The following is a 16,027-nucleotide window of genomic DNA, read 5'->3' as shown; positions in this document are numbered from 1 at the left end:
CACTAAATATTTTCCCCATTTCCTGATAAAGCAATTGATGATCAACAGTTTGTCCCAGGTTTCAGGACTAGCCACTTCTCTGACTTAAAAGCTAGGCAGCTCTGTGTCCAAAAGTAGAAGTCATTCCAAGAGACCTGAGCTTCAGCTGCTGTCTTCTCTGTGTTGCTAATAGGCACTCCGAGAGGAGAATTTCCCTTTAGAGCTGGTCTGCTGACACTCGTTTGTTGAGACATGGCTTTTCTAGTTCATTGACAGTCGAAAAGTCACCACATCCAGGCTGACCGAGTAAGAGCTTAGATTTCCACTTACAAGTATCTTCATCTCCATTGCTACTTACTGAAGTCTCACTGTTAAATCCTGATACTGTCTGGCTTCTTGATAAAACCAGCGTATGGAGACCCTTTTCTCAAGTAACCTTATCTAGAAAGCAGAATTTGTACGTTTTTGAAATTTAAATACGTTCTAAGGGAAAGGTGGACTAAGGGGTGTCATGATTTAAAATGGTTTCATCCTAATACTGAGTTACTGAAGATTATGGACCCTCGTGGGGTGGGAGTAGAGGGAAGTGGTTTCATTCCAGAAGTTCAAAAAGCAGCCACCAGTTAATTGCCTGAGACCCGGATCCTGTGAGCCCCAGCTCCCCACCCCGGCCGCATATGTAAGCCAGAAACAAGTCATTCACTTTGAACCTAATAGCTTCAAGAGTCAGTGGCCTAGATATCAGGTTGAAAACTGGTTGTCCTCAGGTCAGATGTGGCCTGCAGGTATGTTTCGTTTGGCCCATCCAGGGTTACTTTTCTTTTTAAGAATTGAAAAGATTTCATGCAAGAATTCCGAGTTTGAGCTTCTCTTGCAAACTGAAAAGACTAGTCTGCACTGGTCTTGTTTGTAGAGACAGGAGCAAATGCACCTTCGGATGGGTGGGCAGGCACTGCTCTGTCGGCCTCATTCCACACCTGGCAGGGTGACCGTACACGTTAAGTACTTGCCTTCTAGCCTCTTGCCTTTGTGGTTTCTGAGTCTTTCTCTGATGTCTCCTCCAGCTCAACAACTCCCATTACCTATGAGGATATAAATGTTACAGTCACTGTAAACTCACAGTAGCTGTAGACCCAGAAACAACATTTCCATCGCCCTTTTCCACATTATCATGTAATATGCTCAAAATAGACGACAATTTCCATCTGCCCTTTTTCTGATGTGGGGGAATTCTCTCCATTTGTGGGTTTTCTTTTCCAAGTCTAACCTCTTCATTTCGATGTACCCAATCGTAGTTAGCCCAAGCACAGACAAGCCCACACTTGACTTCAATATGTGGTTTAAAAAATTACCACCTTCAGTTTTTGTAGTAACATAATCTCTGGACAAATTGCTTTTAATTCAGGCTGTGCCTTGAACACAGATGTACCATTAATTTCAAGTGTAGATTGACTTTAATTTAGATGAATGTCTTGAGTTGACAGTGAAATGGCTATCGGCCCTAGGTTAGTATTGATTGAAATGTCTCTGGAGTAAGTTTCAAAGATAGTTGCCACTTATGTGCCACTTAAGAGACAGACTTTAAACTCATGATTTGTAGTATAATTAATTGACAGTAACGTCAGTGGAATTAATAGCTGAGATGAAAATTGTTAACCTCTCCGGCGTACACAGGACTAGATGTATTTTGGTGGCAGGGAGCAAGGTGCAGAGTGCAATAAGAGTGAGGGCCTATTTGAACCCCAATCTCTGTGGATTCCGTTCCTGAAAGATTAAGCTGGTCTGGGTTGAGGGTGTGATCTGAGAGGCTCAGCTGACCAAACACTGCCCCGCTTGCTCCTTGCCTGCCTTGAAGGGTATAGCTGGGGGGAAGAAGGGAGAGAGATGTAATTCTGAATAGTTGTGACAGATGCCATCATCCTGAGAAGGCTGCCCGCATGTGAGGCTTTCACCGCCTTTGGTTAACACCCACATGATTTCCTGTGACCGTGGCTCCTCTCTCCTGTGATGATCACTGCCAGTATTTATTCATTGATGGTAGGAATGCCGTGTTCATGTATAGCCTTATGATTAGGATCTGACAGTGTTCACTTTTTTAAACAGTCCCTTCAGCTTTGACTATACATCTGAGCAATTTTTAGTCTTAAGTTCTTTTTAGACCAGAGTTTCTCAACCTCTGAATATTACTATTGACTTTTTGAACTGAATCATTCTTTGTTGTTAAGGGCTGTCCGTGCATTGTAGGATGTTTAGCAGCATCCTTGGCCTCCACCCACCAGATGCCAGTAGCAGCCCCCCCTTTACCTGCAGTTGTGATGACTAAAAATGTCTCCAGACACTGCCAAATGTCACCCCTGATTGAGAACCCCTGATTGTGGACAATGAAGGGTCAGCCCCCTCTTTTCCTTTACTACTGCTTGATATTATTTGATGCTATAGTAAAACATTGATTTAAAAAAATGCCATTTATAATAATAGCCTTGGACTTGATATGGTGCAATGTATTTGGACCAGCATACGCTAAGGTAGGTAGAGGACTGGCTTACCTTAGAATTTCTTTCAAGGTTGCTAAGTGGCGAAACGGTATTGATTGAAATCCATTTGGGTTTAGCCAACTTCAGTGATTTGAGATTTTCACAGTGACTTGTTTGTGGATGCAAGTGGGGAGGAGGTATATCTGTAGATCTTAGTATCAGTAAGGTTACTTGAGATGGCATTTATGAGGGAGAGGGCTAGGGTTTTTTGGGGGGAGTAGAAGATTCCTGAATTTTGGGTGTAATGCCGGATATTGATTCAATCGTTTCTTGTTTTTCTCTCCCTTTACCAGAAACCTGAGTTACAACAAACTTTCTGAGATTGACCCTGCTGGTTTTGAGGACTTGCCAAATCTACAGGAAGTGTGAGTGCTTTTCCCCAAATCTTGGGGGTTCGGGGGGTGGAGAGCTCCTTGGGAAAACCCTCTCATATTGCAGGCTTGCTCACTCCCCTGGATCAGCAGTCTAAACTTGTCAGAAGGAACATTTGCGTACTGGCTAGCGGTGACAAATATCCTGCTTACTTAGCTCTCCTTCACTGCAGCCGCTGTCTTCTTCCTAGGCTGTCAGCGATGGGTGTGTTACAGTCCAGTAGGTATGGAGTTACTGGAAATCACGGGTACATGGTGGTGTGTAGGAGAGTCCCCTCCCGTGTGGGACGCCTTGTGGACCAGCTGGGTTAACACACAGGGCTGGTACTTCCCCACAATTCCCAGGGAGGTAAATCAGCCTGCTCAGCATGGGCATTTGAGGCCAGCCCACCTCTTCTGTTTCCCGGGAAACGAAGGTATAGAAGAATGGACAATAGAGTCTTACCTTTCCCTTCCCATCTCCAAACAGAGCTAGGCATTCCTGCCTCTGGAACTCTACGCTTACTGCCTCTTGCAGTGTCCCTTAAATCAGACCTCAATCTTTTCTTCTTCTTTTAAATGTAAAGAATTCTGCTTTTAACATGGATGTTAGGATTATCAGGAGTTTTAGCTCCATAGAGACTTTAGAGAAACTTTCATTATAAGTCATGCATATCCACTGCAGAAAATTTAGAAGCTAGAAATATGTAAGGACAAATTAAAATCACCTGTATTATCACCCAGACATAACCATTGTGAACATTTAGTGAAAAATACATACCTGTACAAATATGGTTTTGGGACCAAACTGGATATTATGGTTTTATATCTGTTTTCTACTTATCCTTACATTTTTTGAATACTTTATTATGTAAATTAAAAATTTTTGAATATCCCATTTTAATTTGTATATAAAACTACTACACATGGATATTCCATAACTCATTCACCCAGTGCTTCTGTTGTTAGATATTTTTATTAGACATTATTAGGTAAGCTCTTTACGCATTTTAGTTATACATAACTGATAAAATCCTTGTTTGTTATTCTTTGATTCCACTGTTGACGATTTATCTAAAGGAAATTTAATTTTATGAGCTGGTGCAATTTGCAAAGTACTCGTGTTCCCTACCACCATCTCCAGATTCTCCAAATTGGCGTTTATGATTTCCATGTCTGCTTAAAAAAAGTTTAACCTTCCCAAGTTAAAGGAACATCAGAGTTGGAAGGGGCCCTTGGAAATACTTTGTCTAAGACCCTCATTCTCCCATAGGAAACAGGCCAGTGGTGGGAGCAAGGGAGGTTGAAGCGGGTGCCTGTGTAAGTTTGCTAGGGCTGCCATAATAAGATACCATAGACTGGGCGACTTAACAGAAGTTTATTGTCTCACAGTTCTGGAGGCTGGAAGTCCAAGATCAAGGTGCCGACAGGGTTTGGTTTCCTCTGAGGCTCTCTCTTTGGCTTGTAGACGGCTGCCCTCCTGCTGCCTTTCCACATGGCCTTTCCTCCCTGCGCACACATCCCGATGTCTCTTTTGTGTCTCAAGACATCATCTTCTTAAAAGAACACCAGTCATATTGGATTAGACCCCACCTATATGACCTCATTTAACCTTGATTATATCTTTAAGTACCCTACCTACAAATACAGTCACATTCTGAGAAACTGAGGGTTAGGACTTCAGCATATGAATTTTGAGAGGAGGGTCTATCAGGGACCCAGTTGGGTTCTTAACCCAGTGATCCACGCATATAGTGAGATGAGAATATTCAACTTCTGTGTGTTAAGTCTCAGAACTTAGTGATTTCCTTAAGAATTAGACAAAATCAAAATTGGGGTGTTTCTTCTGGCATCATTCAAGCTTTTGTTTAATGTTTACTTGCGTACCTACTACATTCCAGGCCCTGCTCTGGGTGTTGGGGGTACAGAAGTGAATAAGACAAACAGGGCTGGGACTAGAGTGAGGCAAGTGAGGTTAATATTTAAAAAAAATCAAAATGAATGCAAAAAAAATCCGTGACAAACAAAATATAAAAAGTTTAAGTAAAGACAGGATCAATGTTACTGATTTTTCCTTTTGCCTTGGGCTCCACTATGGCGTGTCATGGTGCTGTTGCTGATCCTGTCTTGATGTGAAAACTTGGATATTTTGTTCATCATGGACTTTGTTTGCATTCACTTTGAAATTTTAAACGTATTGTGTTAAACTATTCTCCATCCCGGCTCTTGAGTTTTTGGTGGCACCTTAAATGTTACGCTCCCTCCTCACCCATCCCAGCCCTGCAGACAAACCGCTCCTCTCACAGAGCTGATATTAAGCTGGGGGAAGATGTGCACTGAACCAGGAAACCACTGAGTCTTACTGGTGGTGAGTGTTCAGCGGGGAATAGAACAGCATAATGGGAGGATTTTTTCTCTTGTAAGTTTGGAGGGTTGATAAGGGAGCTGGGTGGTCAGGAAGGTGACAGCTGAGCAGATGTGAGTGATGTGGGCAGAAAGGACTGCAGATAATACAGGGCCTCGAGGAAGGAACAGAACGAGGGCCACTGTGCCTGGCGTGCGTGAGGAGTGGGGTATATGGCCAGGGCCTGGGTCCTGTAAGGCCTGTGGGCCATGTTAGGTTATAGTTCCGGCCATCATTAACCCCCCATCAGTTGGGGGCATGATAGATGCTCCCGTGAGCATTTTCAGTGTTGTTCTGTCTTGCTCTCTTTTTCCATTTGTTCTTTCCCCAGACAGGCTTTCAGTTTTCATTTGGTTTGCTCTTGACCTCCAGCCTTTAGTCCTCTTCTACTTGGTACTTTTTGGAACTTATTCCCCACCCAGATCTAGAACTGAGAGCATCTGACCTAGCCAGTCCTTCACTGGGGATACTGGTTATGAGTCTTAAAACTAAATTTCTCATGTAACAGCCACAGCAATCATAGCAGCACTGTGCCAAACCTTTGGTGAACACTGCCTCATTGAATCCTCATGCCAACTCTCAGATATAACTTATTTTCTTTACAATCATTTTCTCCACTTGACAGAGGAGGACACGGAAGCTCAGAGAGGTTAAATAAACCTGTGCAGTGTTATGTGGTTGGTAAAGCTGAGAGTTGAACTCAAATCCATTTCATTCCAAAACCAGTGCATTTAACCCTGAATTTGCACTGCCCTAAATTCCCACATCCCTCATCTTAACCTGTAACATCCAACTGAAGATTTAAAAAGACAGAAAATCCAGTGTTTTCTCCTTGCATAACTCTTCCTGCACCAGTCTTGTCTTTCTAGATACAGAGTATTTCCTCCTATTCCTCCAGTCCCCTTGTCCAAACCCACACTAGCCTCCAAGTCCACCCCTATTTCTCTCCTCACAGCTTGGCTTGTCTCCCTCCTCTGAACTCCTGTTGCATTTATAGGCAGGCTGAGGCTCCTAACCCCATCTTGTGCTCTTTCTGTTTTGTGTGTGACTTCTTTCCTTCCTCCTGCAAATGCACTTCTGAAGGTTGACCAGAGCTAGCCATTGTGCTAAGCACTGTGCTCCTTATTGTCACTTCCACCTTTCTCAGACGAGGCTGAAATTGCACAGCTAGGAAGTGGTGGAACTGGGCCTGCACCCCACCCCCCTGACTGACTCTTGTCCCATGCCCTCTGTGGCAACACCACCTTCCTGAGTGTGGGAGTTCTAAAGACAGAGATTGCATTCTATGGATACAATATGGTGTTGTGGGAAGAACGCACATTTTGTAGCAAACAGATGTGAGTTGAGTTCTCATTCTGCCCCTTACTGGTCTGTGTCCCTGGACAAGTAACTTAGCTCCTCAGCGCTTCTTTCCCCTCTTCTGTTACATGGACATAATAAAATATTATTGGTATTATAATAATGTCCAGGGCCTTGCACACGGGGAGGGCTCACTGAAGGTTATTTCTCTATGCTGCTGCTTTCAGAACCACACAGCCCCCCCAAGCTGGGTGCATTGTTAAGAAACAAATCCTTGAGGGCCAATAGGTTGAACCTTTTACCACTGTAACCACCTCCAGTCCCTGGTGTCACACTGTGGGATGGACAAGACAAATTCCCTGGTGCCCAGAGCAGTGGAACTTCTCATTGATAAAGATCCAGGCCTTTCTCTAAGGGGATTCCAATACATTGTGGAGGCAGAAAGAGGCTGTCAGGAGTGACGGGTGGGGAGATGGGGAAGGATATTGAAGAAAAGAAAAAAATCATAGTTGACACAGAATTGCTTCTAAATGAACTGGGCTTGAGGGTTTCCCAGGAGCTGTCATTTCTCCTCAACCCTGCACAACCATCTGAGTCTGGAAACCTCGGCGAGAGGGGAACCACAGGCTGGCAAAGCAGTGGGCGGTGGTTTTTCAGCGGTGGTTTTATTTTGGAGGCCCAGAACCACAGAACATCGTGGGCCGGTTGGAGAGAGAAAGCGAGCCTGTTGGAGGCCCCTAGAGGACATGAGGACACTTGTGCAGCTCCTGCCAAGCCACAAGATCTTCATTGCCCACAGCTCTGAGGAAAGCCCACCAGGGAGGGCCTCCAGCCAGGGGTCTTGGACGGCAAGGCTCATCTATTAATAAGAGGGGCTATTTATACCATCCTCTCTAAAAACTGCGCTCAGATCACGTTACTGCTGCCTGGCCCAAGAAAGCTTAATGTGGGTGCTGCCGTGTGCTTTCCAGGGCCATTGACCTAGAATGTTCCTGAAGGTGGCGAGGAAGCCTGCGTGTGCCCTGCCTTTGGGTATTTATGGCTCACCCTCTTTGTGCGTCAGGTTTATGCTCCCTGATGCGAATGTAGTATGTTTAAGGGAGGGGAGAAATAACCAAGGGGGGTCGTTTTGAGGTACTGATTTTTGGCTGTGAATTACCACCACCTGTTAAGCATTTACTATATATCTGGCTCTATCCTAAGCTGTTAGGTTTAATTATTTCAGCCAGATCCTGCCAAAACCCTATGAAGTGGGTACTTGTGCTATTTACATTTTTTGGAAGAGGAAATTAAGGCACAGTAAGGTTGAGACATGCTGAAGGCCGTTCAATGGGTAAGGGGTAGGACTGGGGCTGAATGAACCCAGGGCTTCTGATTTAAAAACCCCAGCTGTAAAATCTCCTCCTAATAATCCCTGCTCTGCTGCTCTGTAACTGTGCCTCAGTTTCTTCTTTTAAGGTGGAGTTGATAATTTAGTATCTTCCTCAAAGGGTTGACACAGAGCCTGGCACATAGTAAACATTTGCCCTAATTATTGTTTATCATTGTTAACTTAAAGTAACCATATCCTATATCATTATAGTAAAATAACTGTAGCTGGCCATCTGGCATAGAAACTATATATCAAAGAGTCTTTGCCAAAGTAATTATTTAGTATGCCTTATTTTCCAGTATGTAAACACCAATAACAGTTATTGATTAAATGGCTCTGAGTCCAAAATCTTTGTGCCTACCTACTATCGACGACTTTCTCCCTTTTAAGAAACAAAACCAGCAGAAGTTCCAACCCCCTGCCCAACTTTATCATTAATTGCAGCTCTCCTTGTGCTTGGAAGCAACCAAAATGTCTACGAATAGCAGACTGGCTAAATAAATTATGGTTCATTCATACCATTAATGCCAGCAGAGGAGTACTCTGCAGCTGGTTAAAAGAATTACAGAGATCTCCAAGATATATTACTAAGGGAAAAACTGTGGTACAGAACAGTCTGTATAATACACAAGCATCTGTGTTAAAGAAAAATATGTGTACCTCGCTAGTAGCTGGCAGCAGGAGCTTCCTCTTGGAGGCAGACCAGAGGGCTGACGTGCAAGGAAACTTTATTTTTCACTGTATATTCCTGGTATTCTATTTTGAAAGGGTTTGAAATTTTTGCTGTGCACTTATATCAACTATTCAATAAATAAATACAGCAAAAAAAAAAAAAGCGCTGTAACCCAAAATTACTCTTTGGGTGTGTTTTTCATTGTTGAAGCCTAATTTGATTGTGATAGTAATAATAAAGTACTCTGAAACGTCCTTTTTAACATTTTGCATCTTGCAAAACGTAAAAACTTCCTTTAACCAAGCCAAGCAAATGGAAGCTTGGGAGAGAGAGAGCTGAGGGCCCAGAAGGCCCAGCTCCAGGTGCTTCCCTGGGCTCAGGCAGGCCATGCAGCCCCACTTGCCTTAGTCACACCTCTCTTAGCTCCAGGCTTGGGCCACAGTCCACGATCTGATGCATCTGGGGCGCTTCTTGGTCCTGAATCACCAGGAAAAGGTTCAGTTATAGAAGCCAGACATTTTAGAGCGATTGTTAGCGCCTTGGATGGAAGTAGGTATGGGGGGAGTGTGAAGGGTGGAAGACTGCACAGCCCTAGATATTCAGAAGATTTCATCAAACACTATCCTGCATTCCTACAGTTGCCTTATTCGTGGAGACTGTGCTAAACTTCCCGAGGGCCCTTTCTCTCCAAGCTCTGGCTGTGCTATTTTTGACCAGTCTCTATTTCAGGCTGGCAAGTTGGTCGTGTCTCAGCGAGATGAGCCTCCATTGCCTTCTGAGGACAGTATTCTCGCTTCAACAGGAGACAGCGAACAAGAGATAGCCGACACTGGTGGAGCTAACAGGCTTACGTTGAGCTAGCAGTTCTTTTTACGTAGGCGTGATCGACAAGTAAGCTGGCCATGCATTTCTTCTCCTTTGGGCTCCAACTGTCCTCGTCATAGATCAAGCAGCGCTGTGAGGTCTGAGCCTGCGATTTCTGCCTCACCCTGTTGACTCGGGGCTGCTGATCCAGGCGTAAAATGCCCCGTTTATCTTCAACACTGGTCCACTGCCCCGTACACTCTGCTTTCAGCAGTTTTGTCAAGATTTGAAATATTATCATGATGCCCCTTTTCCTTGTTCATTTATTTCTGTGAAATTGGGTGGTACAGTTTGTCGTGTGTGCAGCAGAGCTGGCCTGAGACCAAGCTCATTCAGCAAAAGTTCCCCTGCGGAGAAGTCCATGCTATTTGTTTCAGGTTTAAAATCAAGTCAGATCCTACGCAAGCTGAAACACTACTACATGTTGCCTAAGGGGTTGTGAGCTTTCCAGCTCGCTGGCCTTGATTTCACCTGTGGCTCTCCTGTGATTCGCAGTCGTACTTGGGTTTACCTGGGTCTCTGCAGCTCTCTGGTTGTGTGGTCCTAGGCTAGTGACTTAAACCGGAACTTGATTTAGAGAGCTTACCTATAAGGCAGGGAACAGTAGTTGTTCCTGGTACCTAAGTCGGAGTTGTAACGATGAACTTACGTAGCACATGTGGAGTTGATGCTGTATTATAAAGAAATGGAGGGTAATGGGTAAGAACTCAGACTCTCTGGGCCACTGCCACTTACTGCAGGGGACCTTGGTCAAATCACTTAACATCTCAGTGATTCAGTTTCTCATTGGTACAAGGGAAATGTTCATGGGACTTGCCTCCTAGGAGTCTAAAGATGACTTCATACACTGAAAAACTCTCAGAGCTGTGCCTGGCACACAGTATGCCCTCACAAAGTTAGCTCCTGCTATTATTAGTATTATTACCACCATCATCCGTGTTTTAGAAAAAATCTCTAAGAAATGAAGAGTTCTTAAGCAAGCTGCCTTATTGGCAGCAGGTCTTAGACCTTAGATTTTCTTGCTCTGATAAGATCTGAAGGTCTCTTCTAGTAATAAGTACCTTGATGGTACTATGAAAATTTATTAGTAGAGATTCAGACTGATGGAGAGTTTTTAGTATCTCTGTGCCCACATGAGAAATGGATCACAGCGGGTTTGGAGAGGGAAAAGGTGAAGCAGAAACAATTTGATTTAGGGAGCAGACAGATAAGAGACTGTTAAAGTAATTAGTTGTCTATTTCAACACACAAACAAGGGCCCTTTAAGTGGAGAGAGGATTTGCCGCATGATACGGATCTGCTTTCTCTCTGCCAGATGCTTCAGTCATGAAGCTATTGAAACAGACATTCTGTGTCCCACGGCCCAGTAATTGCCAAGCTTCATCTCTAACTGGCTTTGGCACTGAAGAAAGCAAATGGGATAACTCAAGGCCTTTTCCTCTTTTTTTTTACTATTCATTTTCTATAAAAGATGGCACACAACCAGATTATTCTATTCAAGCAAATGCTAGCTGTATACTTGTATGAATACAGCTGTCATTTCAGTGGCCTTGTCTTCAAACAGTAACAAGATGCTCTATGTAAGACATACTCTTAAAAAAAGGAGAATAAGATAACCCAGCTTTATCCCCTTGATTCTGCATCTCAGAATTTCTTTCCAACTCATCACCCAGCAGAAAGCCTGATCACTGTGCTTTGGCTTTCTTAAGGACTGTTGGGCTCACTTCGCAAGTCTGATTTTGGATTCTCTTCCCAGATTTGGAAATACATGTCCATGTAAGGAGGCCAGATTGCAAAGCCTCTGGGGGCAGACCAGGCAAGCTGTGTTTTGGTTCGCGGGCTTCCCCTTCCATTAAGAGAGATGAACTATGGAAATACAGATTTAGAATGTTCGAGCGGGAAGGGAGCTTGGAAAACATCTCTGGTCTGCAGAGGATTTTCAAAATAGTCTACATGCAAAAGTGTGTGTCCGTATGTATGTATTCCTGGAAAACGTGTCTGGAGGCTTCATCAGAATTCGAAGAAATTGGAATCTCAAATAGATGAGCATCTCCAAGTCCAGCTCCCTTGTTATTTCACAGATGAGGCATTGGAACAATTGCTCCACGTGTTCCAGGTCCTTCAGAACTCAACGTGCCTGCATGAGTCTCTGGCTCTGGGTCCAAACAAGTTGCCCTTTGCCAAGGACAGAGCTGTGGTTCACAGATCACCTTGTCACAGACACTTCAAAACAACCAGGAGGGGATGGGCTTTCCTCCCTAAATCCTTTTTTGACTGTTTCAGCCCACAAAGAGCTCTCCCTTGATAGTCTTGGGGTGCTTTTGTTTGGCACCGTGCATCTTGGCCTTGGTCGCTGTTCCTTGTTAGTCTTGATTTCTGGGCTAGATGGGAGACACCCCCTGAGTGTTTGTTTCTAAATCACAGGTGTGAAAAATGGTTAGTTTATGTGACCTCCCATGACTTCTCTCCCTTTAAGAACTCGCTTGTAAATTCTTTATCTTTTATTCAGCATTACAATATAGTCTTACCATGGCCAACTCAACCCTGTGTTTTTGATTTCCCTTGTATGTATATGACTTCAAACTATGAATGCAAATTATTTAAATGATTAATTTCTTCTTCTTACAGGTACCTCAATAACAATGAGTTGACAGCCATACCATCGCTGGGTGCTGCCTCATCTCACATTGTCTCTCTCTTTCTGTAAGTGGTGCCATTTGGGGGATCCTGGGCAGTGTGGTAAGGCCGTGGTATTATCTTACTGACATCGGGTGGCAGGAAGACTCGTGTTCCCGTGCTTGCTGGTGAAGAGCAGCCTTTCTTCACGTAGCCCTAATGATCATGACAGATGCCTTGCTTGCTCTTTTGGGGTTTGTAGAATCAAAACCTGGAAGTTTTGCCTCATCTCTCATTTGAGGGGGAAGTTCGTCTTTTTAATGCCTAGAGGTAAATAAATTTAAATTTTTTGCTCCTAGAGGTTAAGCTGCAATTTGGGTGAATAAACTGGATTTAAAGGAAGGTGTGTGAATTATAAGACAGTAAGCTCATCTTTGTGCCAATGAATTTGGTAACGTGACTCACTTCACTTTTATGGCTTTAAAAAAGAAAATACCCCTAGGCCCCTGAAATCAACATAAAAGTAAGGGATTTGATGTCATGGTCAAGTGTTAGACGGTACACTGGAAGTGAAAAAGGGTGTAAAGGGACTTAAATGAAAAAGAGAGGAAAGAAGCCATGGGGGCTGTTACGTTGGAGCTGTTAGGAGCCTTTGCTGGAGAGTTGAGCACCCTGAGTGACCCCCACTTCTTCAGCAGTCAGGTGGAGGTGCTACTCGCCCAGAGGTCTTTCCAGATAAACCAGTTGTGAGTCCAACAATTTTCTCGACCAGATTTTATTGGCAACTTCCTCAGCAGAGTACCTCCCTCTTCATGCTGGATTTCCTGTTTCCGTTCCAGTGCTGCATACTTTTATTTTGCTGGTGTTGTAACTCGTTTGCTCACCTGTATGTATCTTTTCTTGACACTGAGGCTCTGCAGGCTGAGCAGAGGGACTTGGCAGGAAGGCGCCATCCATTGATTGCTGGTGTAGCTTGCAGGTCTCCGGTTTTTGCTGGCAACAGGCCCTGTGTTCAGGAGGTGCTCCGTCCTTGCGAAACACGGTCTCAGCTTAACCCTTTTGAAGGCGTTGTGGGGTTGGGAGAGCAAGGCTTTAGAATTGTGGCCCGGCTCTGTGGCCCAGACAGACAACTTCATCTCTCTGAACCTCATTTTCCTCATTTACGGAATGTGTTCTTGACCTGTTTTACACGTGGGGAAAAGTGAGGCTGAGGTTCCAGAGAAGTGGAATGTATATGAAGCTCCTGACATCATGCACCGACACAGGGGTGTTTGACAGATGGTGGCTGCTGCTTCTGGCTGGTGGCTAGTTGTCGCACGGCCCCTTGGGCCTTGGCCTGATCTCACCTTTAGGGCCACAGGATTTGTGAGTCAGTCCTTGTTCCTGTGAAGTGCTGAACAGAGGTTGTGGCCCTTTGTCCCAAGATGGACAGGCAGGGTCTGATTTTTGTACCCATCAGGCTTGTGTGTCCAGCATCTGGAAGGTGTTTAATGTTGCTAGCTAAATTAAATGAGTTTGCTTTACCTGAGGCTAATTAGGGATGTGATAATCCCTTGTCTGTTCGTAAAGCAAAGCACTTGAAGATGCTTTGAACACCTTGCTACTTAAAGTACGGTTCATGGACCAGCAGTGTCATACCAGTGCTGACCTTGTTAGAAACGCACAACCTCAGGCCTCATCCCAGCCCTGCTGGATCAGAAGCTGCTTTAACAAGGTGTCCTGGCCATTGGCCTGCTCATTCACATTTGAGAAGCACTGCTTTCCCTCCCCTTGCTCTTGGTTGGGTATCCAGGGCCACAGAGAACATCTTTGTGTTACGAGACAGGAAACCGAGGCTGCCTGAGTTCCTGTAAGTTCCAAAGTCGAGAGTTGGAACTGAGACTGGACACAAATGCCTGTGCATCGCTCCTTTATCTCCCCCCACGCACTGGGTGCAGGAGTGTGGCAGGTGACTTGGAACCACTCGGTGCCAGAGACGGGCAGGACCCCCAGCTTGCCCTGAGGGCCTGTGGCACTTTGAATCTCGCCTTGCTCTACTGACTAAAAATACATTTCTGTTCCTTGGCCCGAGTGCCCGGAGCAGTGGGGCTGGTTGGCCTTGTTCCTGCTATTCCATTAGACAGCGTTAAAATATGTAAAGCAGAGGGGAAAAAAAAAAAACACTCCTCCCAGTTTTGATTCAGTTTGGAAAATGCAGGTTAGCATTGGCAGCCACTTCTTTGGCCTGAAGCTGGGCTCCATCTGACTTGGTCAATGATTTCTCTGAAACTACAGAAACTGAAGGGTCTTTATCTTCCTTTTCTCTGAGGGGCCTTTGTTCCCCGATCTTAGACCGGCTGCCTGGATTTAGTGCCTACAAAGTTAGGTTAGCAGCATGACATCTGGATAGCAGGATTATAGACAATTGTGCTATCATCCTTCATGCTTTTCTGTATTTCCCAAGTGGATCCTGCAAAGGACCGAGGAGAAGATAACAGAGTGGGCAGTGATGACCATTACTTTCCCACTCTGACCTACGAAGACCAAGTGCTTAGCATCTCTGTCCACATGGTGGTCCAATCGTTCAGGCTTCGAAGAGCATGTTTTGCTGATGTGTCTGTGGCTTTCCAGAACTTTAAAATTAAAAGGTGTCACATGTTGAACGAACATTTAGTAGGTGCCTTCTGTGCCCCTGCAGTTGGAGCCCAGAGGCCGTCCCAGAGTGACCTCATGAGGATTCACTGCCATCACATGGGGGAAGACTCTGACACGTTGTCTGAAAATGTGGTAGGTCAGTTAGCTCAATAAATGTTCACATTGATAGTTCTTAGTCTCCAAATTCTTATTCCCATCTCATCTCCCCTTTGTGGGCAGGAGGAAGATGAGAAAAAGCATCAGTATGTGCAAAGGGAATAGATGACTGAGGCCCTCTGAGTTAGAGGAGCCAGGACAGCTTTCTTAGGACAAGTTCATAGGCAGGTGCCTCGCGGAAAACGGTGGAGCAGGCATATAGCCAGCTGTGTCTCTGATGCTGTTGGGACCTGGGACACATCGCCTTTGTCTCATTTGTCGAATGAAGGGGTGAAACAGATGGTAAAAGTACCCTTGCAGCTTTCATATTCCTTCTGTGACCTGGAAACTGAGAGCACGGGCAATATTGTCACAAAAGAAGTCCTTGCCCCACTGCCCTGTAGCCACTACTGCTCTATTCTGTCAGCAGAAGTAGCGGGTTTGTGGTTTTCAGCTCAGACACCTGTAATTACGGACTTTTGCCTCTAGGTTTTCTTTTCCTCTGGAAGTTGGCTCTTCATCTCTGTTTGGTTTCCTGGCTCCTTGCTCTCACGACAGTGCTCGGATCCCTCAGACACTAGGGCCCTCCTTTGCTGGGGGTCACAGTTGGGAGGGGCTCGTGGGAAAAGATCTGTTTCACATCTGGCTTTACTATCGGGGCTTCAAAACAGTTTTCCACCATTTTGGGAATTGGAGTCATTCAGTAAAGTTTCAATTGGTTGATATTTTCTGATTGAAAGAATCTAATTAAAGTATTTGTCAGAAAGCAGATTTATTTGCATAATGTTCTGAGGATAATGCCAAAGCCATTTGTTGTTAATAACAAGAAACCATTAAACTCAAAGAAAGCTTTTAATAGGATTGCGTTGGAGTGAGGGAGCTAATTTGATAAAATAGTTCTCAGAAAAAGCAATGGACTTTTGTTAATTGGGGGCAAAATCTACCGATAGATTTTCACGTTTGAGATTTCTTTTTTTTAATTTGAAGTCCAGGAAACTCAAGTTACGATTCCCACGGCAACAGTAATTTTGGGTGATGCGTAAGTGACATTTCTGGGGAGGAAAAATTTCCGCTTTTCCTGTAGTGTTACTGCACTTCTGTCATTGAGGAGGTTGGTTACAGTGGAAATGGTTGGATTTTTTTCAGTCCTGGGAGTGAAAAAGCTTG

At 44.5% G+C, this 16,027-nt stretch overlaps 1 protein-coding gene across 3 annotated transcripts in view; it reads left to right on the top strand.

Moving 5' to 3' along the window:
• LRIG1 (leucine rich repeats and immunoglobulin like domains 1) overlaps positions 1-16,027 on the top strand; it is a 114,278-nt gene that overhangs the window by 35,157 nt on the left and 63,094 nt on the right. For all 3 annotated transcript variants that reach the window (XM_087431297.1, XM_004419996.3, XM_087431298.1), the window contains exons 2-3: positions 2,807-2,878; positions 12,104-12,178. In XM_087431297.1, coding sequence (XP_087287423.1) covers positions 2,807-2,878; positions 12,104-12,178 — 147 coding nt within the window. The remainder of the gene's footprint in view (positions 1-2,806; positions 2,879-12,103; positions 12,179-16,027) is intronic.

The sequence above is a fragment of the Ceratotherium simum genome, chromosome 5 (genome assembly GCF_057802395.1).
Source record: "Ceratotherium simum simum isolate JZ-2026a chromosome 5, ASM5780239v1, whole genome shotgun sequence".
In the NCBI taxonomy this organism is placed as follows: Eukaryota; Metazoa; Chordata; class Mammalia; order Perissodactyla; family Rhinocerotidae; genus Ceratotherium; species Ceratotherium simum.
Note: the sequence above shows the minus strand (reverse complement) of the source record. Positions and strands in the feature narration are given on the sequence as shown.